The sequence below is a fragment of the Lithobates pipiens genome, unplaced genomic scaffold, assembly GCF_037356315.1.
Source record: "Lithobates pipiens isolate NorthernLeopardFrog02 unplaced genomic scaffold, aLitPip1_a1.2 Scaffold_10, whole genome shotgun sequence".
In the NCBI taxonomy this organism is placed as follows: Eukaryota; Metazoa; Chordata; class Amphibia; order Anura; family Ranidae; genus Lithobates; species Lithobates pipiens.
The window spans coordinates 207,969,455-207,984,958 of record NW_027507686.1 but is presented as its reverse complement, the minus strand read 5'-3'; the positions used below and the strand labels follow the sequence as shown (position 1 = coordinate 207,984,958).

The following is a 15,504-nucleotide window of genomic DNA, read 5'->3' as shown; positions in this document are numbered from 1 at the left end:
TTATAATTCAGTGATCTATAGGCTGTCACAGTTTAAAAATGGTAAAGTAGCTTTAAAAAGTTGAGAATCAAAATACAACATTTTTGGAAGAAAAATGGCAACTTGGCACAACAGTGTTAAATGTATGTTTAGGAAAAAAGGGAGGGGCTTGTATTATAAATACTGTTATTATTTTATACTAATCCAGTAGAATGTTTTTCAAGTCATAGTTGTAGCTTTATTAATACGGTAAATAATTTTTTTTTTAAAAAACTGTGAAATTTAAAAAAAAGATCCCAAGCAAACAAAATGGTGAACTAGAGCTTGATGACGAAAAATAAATAAAAGAAAATCAGAAAAAGAGATAATCTAACCATAATGCACCTTTCTAAATAGCTCCCAGAGAGGCAAATAGTAAAGTCATTGGGATAAGCATGATGAGACCACTGTGAATATATGGAATATTGGAGATCTAGCCAATGCTGTATCTTTTGCCATGGCAAAATATTCTGCCTTTGATACCCTCAAACTCATTAATTCAAATAAGTACAGGTGTGACAATAAACTAATTTAAGAGGTACAATAACGTCATACGCTCATTATAAAGATACTGAAGTTACATATGTGTGTTACTAAAGTCACTACATTATCTTCTAAAATGATATGCTAATTTATTATTATTTTTTTTAAAAGAAATCATACTTTTTCCTTGCACGCCATATTACAAAGAATGGACAGTCCCTTTATCTAAATATAAAATTCCATTTTCTGCAATTACAGGCTGTTCTTGCTGATGATATAATTACAACTGTTCGCTGTAATAGGTGTCAGGGAATTGCACACTCATACAATGGTTGAATAAAATTGTAGAACAATGCGCTCACTTCTAAATTCAGAACCTTTAAACATGAAATTGACTGTAGGGAATTCAAATCGAAAATCTAGATAAATATTTCTTTTAGGAGATTACAAGCTTGGCTTGAGTTCTTAATCACATTTTCCGCAAACCTATCAACATTTAATTGATTGCAATTGCTGACAACAGATAATCTCAAGAGAAATGTTAACACTTTTGTTGTAATTGGTAAAGTAGACGTTTAATTTTAAAAAATGCAACTTGTTTAGGGTCTACTAGCTTCAACTTTTGTGTAAACATTTTGGTTATTTGAAAATTGTCTGAAAAGTTTACTGTTGATGGATTTAATTGGTCATTAAGGTTTAATTTATATATTCCAAGGAAAGAAAATTATATCTATCTATATAAACAAAAGAGCTTGATAAAGAAACTTTGCTTTATTTTTGTGGCCCATATCTGTGTTGAGCATTTCATATTTTGCCAATGGTAAGGTTGGTCTAATACCAAATTTTTGTTTATGTAGATGGCTGTCCGCAGCAAGAAGGTGGGGGAGAAAACACAAACTCCATCAGTTCTAATGGAGAAGATTCAGATGAGGCACAAATGAGGCTCCAGTTAAAAAGAAAACTACAAAGAAACAGAACATCATTCACCCAAGAACAAATAGAAGCACTAGAAAAAGGTATTGCTTACAGCAATGTATGGGTAGCGACCAATCAAGTAAGAGCAAGGAGAAACTTGAAAGTGATAAATACATTTGCTTAAAGTAGACGTAAACCCGATCACTAAAATCTCATATAAGCATTAACATGTTAATGTAATTTCAAAAGTCAGGTTCTCTTTAAATCTACAGTTTTTATTAAAATATTACCAGATGATCTTGTCATGAAGATCCTTGTTCAGACACTTCCTGTTAAAGGGTGACAATGACCTATCCCTGTTTCCCAATTGTGCTCCTGTGTTGTCATCCAGACACATGGGGGTTGATTTACTAAAACTGGAGAGTGCAAAATCCGGTGCAGCTCTACATAGAAACCAATCAGCTTTCAGGTTTTTTGTCAAAGCTTAATTGAACAAGCTGAAGTTAGAAGCTAATTGGCTACCATGCAATCGCACCTGATTTTGCACTTTCCAGTTTTAGTAAATTAACCCCATGGGCTTCTGATTGAGACTCCAAGTGGCTATTCCAATATATTAAGCAGGCATGGTCTGCTTTTGTCACCAACAGGAAATGTACCCTGAGAAATGATATGCAGCCATGGCTGGAGCACATGTGGATATGATGTAGCTAAAACTGGAGCGTGCAAAATCTGGTGCGTTTCTGCATAGAAACCAATCAGCTTCCATATTTTATTATCAAAGTGTAATTGAAAAAGGTGAAATTAGAAACTGATTGGCTACCATAAACAGCTGCACCAGATTCTGGGTGCACCAGTTTTAGTAAATCCCCCCAAATGTGATGCAATAAAAGATAAAAAAATGTGAAAACAAGTATTTTGAAACAAAATGACTTTCACTGTTATAATGTGACAGTGGCCTGTCCCTGTTTCCCAATTGTGATCCTGTGTTGTCACCTTGGTACATGGGCTTCTGACAGAGACTCCAAGTGCGCAGGCATGGTCTGCTTTTGTCACCAACAGGAAATGATATGCAGCCATGACTGCAGCACGTGTAGATTGCAAGTAGCTGCAGGAGAAACAAAAAAACAAATAAAATGCCTTTCACTGTTATAATGTGACAGTGGCCTGTCCCCGTATCCCAATTGTGCTCCTGTGTTGTCACCTTGGCACACGGTTTCTGATAGAGACTCCAAGTGGCTATTCCAACACGTTGCGCAGGTATTTGCTTTTGACTGCTTTTGTCACCGACATGAAGTGATATGCAGCCATGGCTGGAGCACATGTAGATAGGAAGTAGCTGCAGGAAATCAGAAACAATGGGGGGGGGGGGGGGGCTAAAACTGAAGCGTGCAAAACCTGGTGCAGCACTATGTAGAAACCAATCAGTTTCTAGGTTTCATTGTCAAAGTGTATTTAAATAAGTTGAATTTAGAATCGAATTGGCTACCATGCACAGCTGCACCAGATTCTGAGTGCTCCAGTTTTAGTAAATCCCCCAACGTGATGCAATAAAAGATGAAAAAAGTGAAAATAAGTATTTTGAAACAAAATGTCTTTCACTTAGGATTTACATCTTCTTTAAATAGGCGGTTAGGCCGACTCTTCCTTCTGCAAGGCCACACAAGCAGAGTTCGTCTTTCCTACCCACTCATCAGAACACTTTCAGTTTAGAAAAAGATAGGAACAGAGGTTACAACAGCTGAGCCTCTAATTGGATATGTTTAACATCTTTTATAATGAAAACTGTATAGTCTTCTTAACCAACCTGTTCATTTGTGTGCTTGCAGAATTCGAGCGAACCCATTATCCTGATGTGTTTGCCAGAGAAAGATTAGCTGCCAAAATAGACTTGCCAGAAGCTAGAATACAGGTAACGGTTACTATGTAATTAAATCAAATGTTTGACCCCCGGTTTAACGCATGCACCACTTATTTTCAAGCACAACAGTCATCTCGATGGGAGAGGAAGACCCTAGAAAAGCACAGCTTTATTTATAGACTTCATCATGTGTTTGCAGAGGATGAAAGTCCTTCCACTCCACTGACAAATTTATCTCCATTCTGTAACATGGAATCTCGGTGGAACTCATGAGAAGTTCTCCACATGGAGATTAGGGCATTGCATGGGCAGGGTTGATTATTAAGCATTTGCCTGAGGGAATAATATTTTAAATGCTTAAAGTCTGTAAACTCTAACAAATTTCTCTTATTGCTCGATTTTGTTTTTTTAAAGCTGTTCTTCGCAGCATCTGAGCACCACAAACCAAAAACGTGATTTCATTTCTTTTTACTAGTCAAAGCAAATTCCCCCATCTATCCATCCATGCTTTATTTTGTTGAGAAATCACTTTGAAAAACAACCCCTAGCATTTCTGGCTGTGGCCATCTTGAGTAAGGGCAAATGACTCATGTAGCATTTACTTCCTGGAATCCATCTGCACTTAGCTTAGGCATACATGCAGGAGGGTGTGCTTAGCTGAGAAAGAACATTTCCCCACATGTTATAGAGATGATGTTAGGGGGAAGATTTAAGACTAGTTCCATAGTCTTAACAGTCCTAACACACTTCCTCTCCCAGGGTGACAATGCTGCTCCTCCATAGATACAGTCCAGTGAGTGAGCACTGTCACCTTAGGACAGAAAGTGTGTTACTGGCAGGATCAACAGGTGAAAATTAAAGAAAACAAAGTCTGAGTAAACGAAAAATGAAAACAAATGCAGCCACCACATATAAGTACTGGTAAGCTGTAATATATTACATTTATGTTATTGGGGTCAGATACAATTTAAATCAATTACTGCTTTATGTTTAGTGGATTTTGTATTTTTTCATTCTTTTGAGGGGGTATTTGGCCTTAGGCTGTTATCAGTTTAAGGTATATGGTAAGAGCCCAAGAGCTCTACCACCCCAAAAATCTAGTTTGGGCTTGTCAGTGAGTTTGAATGATATAAGGACTGTTAAATTACAGCAAATGTAGGTCCTTGGTGTACTAGAGTACCATTGCTCTTGTATCTTAAACATGTGATTCCCGTGAAATGTGTGATATATACCGAAAAATAGGTTCGATCAACAGGTTGCTCTTTCTTGGTATAATGCAACTTATTAACAAACAATTCTAAAATACAGACCACAGATATAAAGCAGTGTCATGTTGCAATTTGGACTAGCTGTGTTGAAAGTTGGTCAACCTTTTTGACCTTATCTACTTTTTAGGTATGGTTTTCAAATCGGCGAGCAAAATGGAGAAGAGAAGAAAAGTTGCGGAATCAGAGGAGGCAAGCCAGCAACACACCCAGTCACATCCCTATCAGCAGTAGTTTCAGCACTAGTGTCTATCAACCAATTCCACAACCCACCACCCCAGGTAAGCATGAAGAATGGGGTATAATGCCAACTTTCCAGTACAGGTAAAACTGTAAGACAGAAAAGTGAAATAACGGGTTTTGTAAATAGTTTTCATTAGATATTTTGTTTCATGGTATGTGCACCAGCCTTTGCAGACAATATATCCTTCAATTTTCAAAAATTACTATATGTATAGCTGGTGGTAACCCCCTCCCTTATTGGTCCTTCCTCCACCAACACTATCTTCTTTTGCCCCTGGAAAAGCATAACCCAAAATTGAAGAAGTCCTAGACAGTCATACTTTGGCTGGGAGCAGAGCAGGAAGGGGAGCCACTCGGTTCCCATTCAGGTAGCACACCTTCATATCTTAATGTCATTAGTCTAGATGGCAGTGCTCAGGAAGGTCCCACTCCCAGCAGTGGAGGAGGGTAAGGCACCTCTCTAACCACTGTAATTTCTGTTTGTTATCTGTATTGTGGTTGGGGGTTTGGAGTAGGATTAAATAGTATAGGCATGTTTTAAATATCCAAATGCCCAATGAGAAATGTATAGCACTCATTATGGATAATAACTGGACAAAGATTGGCTACTGTTGAGTGCTCATCCTAAAGGCATTGAAGAACACACACATGGCATTTAGCTAAGCTATAACTTTTCCCATTTGGTGGATGTTTCAAAATCCTATTAATGTGCACAGGAACAAGATAGCTAATAAATACTATTTACAATGCTGGATATATAAAAAAAATAAATACATTGACAGAAATGTGAAAGTGGTCATTCAACAGGTAAATAGACCATTTGATGGGTCCATATAATAATATAATAATTTGACTTTTTTTCCCTTATCCAGTGTCCTCATTCACGTCGAGTTCTATGTTGGGAAGAACAGACACAGCACTTACAAACACATACAGTGCGTTGCCACCAATGCCTAGTTTTACCATGGGAAATAACCTCCCTATGCAAGTGAGTATTGCCATGTGCTTTCCTGTTGATGAATCTATGCATATACATATGTGTTTACAGTACAGTAGAAAAAAGTAGTTATTACTAACACTCCATAGTCATCAGATAGTTATTTTTAAAAATGTCTATTATATAGATATATGCAGATGATGTGTGACAAATGGTAAAGCAAACAGATTTTTTCTTAGTTTTCATGTAATTATTTTTTTTTTTTTGTGCTAAACATATCCACTTGAATTTAATGCCATTGCTTGAAGAACACACATGATAGATTAATATACTGTTAGTAACAACACAAGTAACAAAATTCTTAAAAACAGATTTTTTTTCACATATTCATTTATCTAGAGGGTGTGTGATAGGAGAGTTGTCCTTTGTGAAAATGGTATACACAATCACCCCATTAGATTTAAAATATGAATACTGATAGATACGTTTAAATACTTTAACAAGACTTAGCTCACACTGTACCCATAGTATTAGTGTTCCAAATGACAATCTATAGTTCTTAGTCAGTAGCCATGTTAGGCTGGGTAGAGGCTATCCCATGTCCCAATGTCCCATGGATTATTTTTTTTTATTTTGTGGTGGTGCTGAAAACAAGACAAAAACCATTAAGTGTACAAAAAAACACGCATGTGAACACACACTAAAAAGCGCAATTAAGGGCGTGCTTTGTCCATCTCCCGAATGGGTGGTTCTCTCCCTGAACCCCGAAGCGCAAGGCTCCTGACAAGCACATAGGGTGGTCATGGCGAACCTTGGAATCCCAGATGTTTTGGAACTACATTTCCCATGATGCTCATGCACTCTGCAGTGTAGTTGCGTTTCATGGGAAATGTAGTTCCAAAAAATCTGGGGTGCCAAGGTTCCCCATCACTGACAGGGTATGACATGGTCCACCTAGCCAGAAGGACTGGCGGATCCCTCTCCTCATGGTCAGCCGAAGCCAACAATGTCCCATGAATGGCTTACCAGGATGCCTGTTATGTGTAGCAAAGTAAAACTATCCCAGATATCGTCAGTTTTCTTGCTTTGTTAATGAGCAAGGCCCATTATATGTTGATGATCTGGATAATTGGTTTATCTGTGAAAACCGGCTGAAAGGAATAATTGGGCGCTGTTATGTTAATTCATGTTCCCTGACCAGATAGTACAAACACTATTTCATAAAGTGTGGCTGCATATTAACCAGGCCAAATTCATTCAACATTTTCAGATTTTTCTGATTGGTTGCCATGATTTACAGCACACTAAAGCTGTTCATAGATACATCGAAATGTGACTGGTTCAGCAGGGACTGGCCAAAGTTTTACCTTTCTATGGCCATTCCCAATTTACAGAAATTGATCTAATGATTGACTTTTGTTGAACAGGATGTTGGAAATTTTTAATTCAATCAGTGACTGTAGCCAACCAGCTTCACTAAAACTTGTGCAGACAGAATCTGGTGCAGTTGTGCATAGTAACCAATCAGCTTCTGACTTCAGCTTGTTCAATTAAGCTTTGACAATACAATCTAGAAGCTCATTGCTTATTACACACAACTGCACCAGATTCTGTGTGCACTAGTTTTGGTTAATTCCCCCCCCCCATGTGGTTGATTTACTAAAGGCAAATGGGCTGTTCACTTGGGATGTTGCACATTGCAAGGGTAACTTCACTGGAACTTAGTGAATGTGGTGAAATTCGATGTTGCAAGGAATAGCCAATAAAGTGCAAGAAACAAAAAAGGCTTTTGCTTGAACATTGCTGGATGATGGAAGCCAGTTTCCCCTCAATCACTAAGCACTGGGGAAAATACCCATGCAAAGTGTAACATCATTTGCAAAGGGAACAGCTTTTTTGCCTTTAGCAAATCAATCCATATAGTCTTAAATCAGCCTCATTTGTGATGATCACACACAAGAAACATGGCTGTCAGTGCCGCGACAAAAATAAATGACACTAAAAATGTCCTGAGTGAGTCATCGCCAGACCGGTATTTATCATTTCTTCCGCTCTGTGCTATTATGACTGATTACAGTTCATGAAAATAACTGTGCGCCTCTCATATTTATTCTGCTCTGTCCACCACCTCCCCCAACAGCCGAATCCCCCCAAAACTGATACTTCAGTTGTGGACTTGCATTGCTCGCCTGCTGGCTTATTATATCTCTTTATTATATGCTATAATATTAGCTAAATACTGAGAAAAAATGGTAACCAATGAGAAAATTAGTTTTATTTTAGTTTTGTCCAGAAATGTCAGCTAAATCTCAGTAGGGGTAACAAAAAAGCTTGATAATAAACAATGTGCTAAAAATAAACCATGGTTCATTTTCGAACCATGGACCGAAGAAATGTAAGCCCATTGACATCATACGTGTTGGGCTTCATTAAGTAGCCCTGCCAAATGCAGTCACAATGTATAGATAAGGCCATTTGCCTTATGTACTATTGTTTCAGTTTATACCAATGTATTGCACTGGTGTGTACTGAAAAAAAAAAAAAAAAAGGATGTTCCATTCTTAGGAAACCCAGCACGTTAGGATGCACTATACCTCATCTCAACATGCTTCCGTTCATAAAATGTAATGAGATGTCATTTTGTGGCATTTCAATAAAGATAAAACAAATAAATAAAGTGATAGTGTGTTGTTTTGTAACAGCGCATCATACCACCCCGTTGAAGAGCATAATGCATGACTGCTAGTGTGAATGGGCCCTGGTAGTCGAAAGACAATTTGTTTCTATAGGGAGAATGATATATCTTTGTTACCACAAAGAACCATTGGCACAGACATACAAATTTAGTTTCATGAATTAGCCCCTAGATTCCTCCTTTATCCCCAGTTGTTGTACATATATAACCTTATTCAATAAAGAGTTTATATTCTTAAGTATCATTTTGAAACTGCAATAATCCATAGCAGCCAATTGAAATCCATCATGCGCTCATCTTATTTCAGCAGAGCGACTTCTGATTGGCTGATGTGGGTTCCTGCTCTTAGGTTAGAAATAAATCTATCAATTTAAAGTGGAACTAAACCCACCGAGCTAACTGTTTCCCAAAACAGGTATATTCAAGGCAATGCTTGCATGATAACTGTCACACTTACTAGTGTGCTTATGTTAGCTCTCAACCAAACTGTGAAGCCATCTTGGCTGGTGTGAAAACTGATCTCCTGTGCAGCACCATGGTGCCTGCAGATCAAACAGGCAGCTTCCTTGGGCAGCTTCCTTGGCTGTAATGGAGAGAAGGGTTTAGTTCCATTTTAACTGCTTCCCAACATAAGTTACATTCAAGGCATGCTGTGGATAACTATCACAGTTGCTTGTGCTCTCAACCGAACTCTCAAGCCATTAAACGTCTGGTGTCATAACTGATAACTTGTTCAATACCATGGCAACTGTAGATCAAACAAAGGCTAAGATGGGAGCTTCCGTAATTGTAAAGCATAGGAGTGTTTAGTTCCACTTTAACAAGTACTCCTTAAGAATAACAACTTTTTTTCAAAAAGTCCTATTGTTCCGAAAATTTTACTAGGATTTTTTTTATCGAGCAATTATTATAAAAAGACGTCCCAAAAAAAAAAAAAGGAAACAGGCCACGCCCTGTTTTCACCCCATTGTCTGCACTTTAATAATTTTACATTAATGGACAACAGAAACTCTGGGAAAAACAGAATAAATATAAGAATTGGGTTTATTTGTCAGCTCCATGCCAAGGCCTCCAAGGCTTTTATGATTTTTTCAGATTTTTTGCCTGATTTACTTTATGTGCCTCCTCTACCCCCTGAGCAGCTAACACTGCTCTCTTACCCTAGTTTTACTCATCAGTGGCCCATTTAGTCCCTGTGAACCTAAAAAGCACCTAATAACCTGAATAATAGGAGGTTAATTTATAGTTAAGTAAGCTAGTCATTCTAAACATCATCAATAACTAGATATTACACAAACAGATTTACTCTTGAATGGGGGGATGTATAGTGTTATAATTTGACATTCTTCCTCATTCATATACATTTTTTAAATTATAAAAAATTATTATATAAATAATTTTAGATTAAGCACTAGAGGGAGCTCCCAGTGGCTCAGTACTGCCTGCTTCACATCTGCTGAGATGAGCTATCAGCCACATGGGGAGTGCATCAGCTGACTTGTAGAAACGGATTTACTAAAATAGTTGTGAACCTTCACTTAATAAATTGTGTGAATATTCACTCCAATTATCCAATCATACGAAATGCAAATTCCAGTTCAATCTGAATACCCAATCACGAGAAGATTACATAGGTAAACTGGAATTTGCGTTTTACCTGATTAGATCATTGAAGTGAATATTCACACAATTTATTGAGTGAAGATTTTCAACTATAGTAGTAGATCAGTCTCTACGAGTCCGGCCAACTCTTTGAAAATGATGAGTGAAGATTCTTTAGGAAATCAGCTCAATAGATTTGTACTGTGTGACTGCAAAGCATAGAGCACAGGCTGAATAAGTAATGAGTACATATGGCACCTCTATACACATACATAATGACACGATATAGACAGAAATAAGGTTTTAAAACATTAACATATTAGTAAGGCTTTATCAAACTGATCTTTTTTGACTTGTATATATATTTTTTTTTTTTTATTGAAAAGACTTTATTTTCTTTTTAAGGGCTCAGAACTTTTGCAAGGGTTTGATGTTTTTTGTTGCCTGTAATCGTATACACATAGGCCTTTACAGTTGTGTTAGAAGAGAAACATTTACAGGCAATAAAAAAAAATCACCAATGCGTTCAGGAGAGGAGCTTTTAGGCAGAAAAAAAACACTTGATGGGCCTAAACACGCCTAAACACTAGACACATTTAGTTCTTGAGAACTCATTCATTCAGAATAAATTAATATTGGTCAATGGCCAATGGAATCAATGAACACTCAAAAGCTTGACACACCTAAATGCACTTTAACCCGCGTGCAAGGTATTGTCCATATTCCCATCGCACATGTTCCTGGACATAGGCTTGTCAGTAGTGGGTGCTGTAGCAACTACATTCTGGTACATGGGCTCATCATGAAACAATGCACATATTCGCCAGCACATCATGGATCATCAGATATCATCCAAAGCTTTCATTGCAGAAAGGTCACATCACAAAGGACCGAGTACAATGTTTTGGAGCCGTGCAGGATCCCTTTGTCAGGCTTGTGATGACACTTGACTGATGAATGGGTCCTACGTGGCTCTGAAACATTGAACTTCGTCCTTCGTGATGTGATCTTTCTGCAATGAAAGCTTTGGATGATATCTGATGATCCATGGTGTGCTAGCGAATAAATGTGTGTGAAAAATACAGCTTTAGGCATGTTTTTACAAGTGGTTGTAAATTCTGGAGTTTTTTTTTTATCTTAAAGCATTCTATGCATTAAGATAAAAAGCCTTCTGTGTGCAGAAGCCCCCCTAATACTTACTTGAGCCCTATCTCTGTCCAGTGAAGTCCACGAATGTCTCAGCCGTCCGAGGCTCTCACTCCTGATTGGCCAGAGACACAGCAGCAGTGCCATTGGCTCCTGCTTCTGTCAATCAAAGTCAGCTAGCCAATCAGGAGAGAGAGGGAGCGGGCAGTGCTGAGACTCTGTGTCTGAATGGACACAGGGAGCTGTGACTTGGCTCAGGTGCCCCCATAGCAAGCTACTTGCTGTGGTGACACTCAACAAGAGGGAGGGGCCAGGAGAAGAGGAGGATCTGGACTGCTTTGTGCAAATCCACCACAACAGAGCAGGTAAGTATAAAATGTTTGTTATTTTTAAAGGAAAAAAAAAACAAGACTTTACAATCACTTTAAGCAGCTTTTTTCCTGCCAGAAGAAAAGGCATTCAGGGAAGTTGAGCAAACACTCAGCGTGCATGAGCCCTAAGAAGTGCCTACTTAAAGTAAACTTTTCATTAGAACATTAGTCCGTGAATAACATAGTTAGGCACAATTAGCCACCCTAAAATTGCACCACACTACCCCCCAGTGCAATATGGATGTTTCTCAACCAGTCCTCATTGGGCTGCGGAGCAAGTATCCCTAAACTTCAGCTTGCGTTACATGGTGCTCGTGCACCAAGGTTCAGGGCCAAGGTTTAGGGCCATCTGGAAGTGCAGTTTTTATAAATATAGGTGCTGGCACCTAAAGAAGTGGGTTTTTGCATAAGAATCCTGCCTTATTTACTTTAATAAGCCAGGTAACAGATTTACTGATAAAGAATTTTGATACATATCTCATTAATTATTTAATTGTCAACTGCAGGTGTTTTGCTGAGATTACCATGTTCAAAATGACATGCAGTTTTTATTTTAATGATGTAAGATGTATCTTTAGACTATATACACTATCTGCAAATTTCTCTTGTATCGGCATAAGTTGTCTGTTGACACAGGTGCAAGTTGTCCCTTGAAAACCAATGTAATGGCATCCTGGCACAATTAACTGAACCCTTCTCATTTCCCAAATTTTGGAAAGAGCCAGATATAGGGCAATAAGGCAAACCTTTTCTGAAAACAAACTGCACTTGTGTCAAGAAACAACCCTAGCATCATGCTGGATAACATTGCAGCTGGGTGTAGGAAAACCACTCTTTCTTTTTTTAAAGTCTTTTCCAATTAGACTGTTAATATTCACTGCATCCTTATAGTCTGTATTATAAATATTATATTAGAGACCCCTGCATTACTGTACATCTTTCTGAGCTCCCATAATGCTTTTGCACCATGGGAGATGAAGCCAAGCAGCAGACGGTGTCATGAGGTTACACATTGCTCATCAACATCAACAATAGCATATGTAGGTCAGTGTCACAGAAAAACACACGCACACTGTTAGCTTTTTTTTTTTTTTTTCCACTGGGCAGATGATGGATACAGGAGGTGCAGTGATTGTATTTAAACATCACAAATAGCACTGAGCAGTAATTTTGCTTTTCTTTCTTCTTCCAGCCCCCTGTACCCAGCCAGGCTTCCTCCTACTCATGCATGTTGCCCACAAGTCCATCTGTAAATGGGCGGAGCTATGATACATACACACCTCCCCACATGCAGACACACATGAACAGCCAGCCAATGGGCACCTCTGGTACAACCTCTACAGGTAGGCATTCCATTATTTTCCACCCTCTCTCTGCCACTCCCCCAAACACAGCCACTGCCGAACGGGATAGCTACACAATAACACACAACTCAGTGTCTGCACATGTGCAGTTTGTTTTAGATCAGATATATCTAATATGATAAAAATGAGCAAAAAAGCCACAAAACAATGCATGCTTAATAAAGTCTTGCATCCTAATTAGAACAGTTCCTACAAATACCCTAACACCACAAAGTTGCATGTGTTGTGTATTGTGATAAACTAGATAAACTCTGCATGATATAATAATATACTCTTATTTTTCCATTCATTTTTCTAGGTCTCATTTCCCCTGGAGTGTCAGTCCCAGTACAAGTACCCGGGAATGAACCTGACATGTCTCAGTACTGGCCAAGATTACAGTAAAAACCGTGTTAATTTAACCAATGACTTTATGGAGAACAGTTGGATGTTCAGCAGTATTTTATAAAAATCCAGGACTGACTTGGAAATATAAAAAAAAAAAATCAAAAATCAAAAAGACTTCTCTGGACAGCAGCTGTGTACCGATAATATTGGAAAAGACTGCACAACAGACATTTGCACACTGAAAGCGGTATCTATATCAGTTGGATCAAACCTTCATTTTGATATCCAAACTTTTATCCATTTGATGTACTCTTTGTAAACTGACTCTGTTATGTGATATTGAACAGAACAACGCAGGCGGGTAGCCCGGATCTGCTCTCTGTTGATCATTATTTTTTATTTTATTTTATTTTATATTTTATTGGAAGCCATGATCAAGCCACGAATTTAAAGAGGTTTTTATCAAGATATATATATCGTCCCTTGATTTTGTCCATCCTTGGACCAATTTTCCTCATTTTTTGTATCAACTTCCCTTGGGCCAGTTGCCGGAAAAAAAAAAATATAAATCCTCACCTTCCCCCAGTTTCCTGTTTGGTAATCCCCAAAGGTTGATGTTTAAAGTTCCAAAAGTAAAAAAAATGGAATAAAGAAAAGAAGAGAGACGTTTGGTAGATGAAAGGTAGATGATATCTTCGATATAATCCAATTTGTTTTATGTCGAAATGTATGTTTTTGTCTTCCCTAGAAATCTCCCAGAATGATTTCTATAATAAAGTTAATTTCATTTATATTTGATGAGGATACTGTATAGATGTTTTATACACATTTTCATGCATCATGAGTTCTTTTATTTCTCTTGGAAAGCAGGTCATCTCATTGTTCCTAGATAGAGTGTACAAAATGTTCACAGTCCAAACATCCTTGTGCATATAGACCATTCCTTATACCGATTAAAAGTGCTTGCAAGAGTTTTCAATTTAAGTGTTTTTCAAGTTGTTCACAAATACATATCAGAATTAACCATTGTTGATTGTACAAAACCATACCAAAGCCTTTGTATTTCCTTTGTTATACTATTTCATTTAAACCTTTAGCGTGGTGTTGCAAATTTTTGTTAACAGTCTTGGACGTTAAGTCCGTTTTTTTGTTTCAATTGTAATTTATTTTTAAATAAATTAGGGCAACTGAAAAGACTGTGCTGTGCAGATGTCAACTACAGGCTACATTTTTTTTCCATTGCCTATCACTTAAAGAGCAGCTTGCTCTGGGTATTGACAATTTAAAATGTTTATTTAATATTATATAAATAATGGTCTAATATCGAACTACATACTGTAATATAATAACCATCTACAAAAAAAAAAAAAGTTAATCTCCAATTAATTTTAAAAATTAAGGTAACTTAACAAAATTAATTATAATGCTATACTTACAACAAACTAAAATTATAATAACACAACAAATAAAACTGTATTCAAAGATGGGATTTTTCTGCTAAAGCTTTACAGGGCTGAAGTGTGAAGCCGGTAACATATTTTATTAACAAACAAGAAATGTAGCACCTTATGATAAAACTCCAGTTTGCAATGAATGATATGCTGTAACAAGACTAGGCTGGCCATACATTATATAATTTTCCTTTAGATTACCAAAACTATATAATATGAGGTCAAACCTAAACATTTTCAGGTTATATGCAATCAGACAGGCCCTTACACTACATATTTGAAGGTAAATCTAAAGGTAATTAAATAAGAAAATTGTATAATGTATGGCCAGCAAATGGGTAAATTTAGTGCAAAATTTGTTGCAGCTGTGCATGGTAGCCAATCAGCTTGTTCAAGTAAGCTTGGACTAAAAAAAAATGGAAGCCGATTGGTTTCTATGCAGAGCTGCACCAGATTTAGCATTCTCCAGTTTTAGTAAATCAATCCCTACCAACTTTTGTGCCCAATGTGATTCGTTAAGATTGTGTTTGTTGCCCTGGCAGAATCCTTGGGGCAGCTGTGTCTATGGATTGCTCATGCAGATATTTAATTTCAAAGTTTTTTTTTTATCATACTATCCTGGATGATAAAAACGCATGATCTAAATACCGAAATTTTAAGACTGAATAGGGGAGATTTACTAAAACTGGGGCAGCTCTGCGTAGAAACCAATCAGCTTCCAGGTTTTATTGTCAAAGCTGAATGGAACAACCTGAAGTTAGAAGCTGGTTGGCTACCATGTACAGCTGCACCAGATTCTGAGGGCTCCAGTTTTAGCAAATCTCCCTCA

General features: G+C 37.5%; 1 protein-coding gene across 9 annotated transcripts in view; it reads left to right on the top strand.

Annotated features, from left to right (window-relative positions):
• PAX6 (paired box 6) overlaps nucleotides 1-14,420 on the top strand; it is a 41,095-nt gene extending 26,675 nt beyond the window's left edge. For 6 of the 9 annotated variants that reach the window (XM_077460880.1, XM_077460878.1, XM_077460887.1 and 3 more), the window contains 6 exons: nucleotides 1,359-1,517; nucleotides 3,243-3,325; nucleotides 4,670-4,820; nucleotides 5,655-5,770; nucleotides 12,726-12,876; nucleotides 13,196-14,420. In XM_077460880.1, coding sequence (XP_077317006.1) covers nucleotides 1,359-1,517; nucleotides 3,243-3,325; nucleotides 4,670-4,820; nucleotides 5,655-5,770; nucleotides 12,726-12,876; nucleotides 13,196-13,281 — 746 coding nt within the window. In that variant the 3' untranslated portion in view covers nucleotides 13,282-14,420. The remainder of the gene's footprint in view (nucleotides 1-1,358; nucleotides 1,518-3,242; nucleotides 3,326-4,669; nucleotides 4,821-5,654; nucleotides 5,771-12,725; nucleotides 12,877-13,195) is intronic. The other 3 variants (XM_077460882.1, XM_077460885.1, XM_077460884.1) reach the window with 1 other exon arrangement.
• The last annotated feature ends 1,084 nt before the right edge of the window (nucleotides 14,421-15,504 follow it).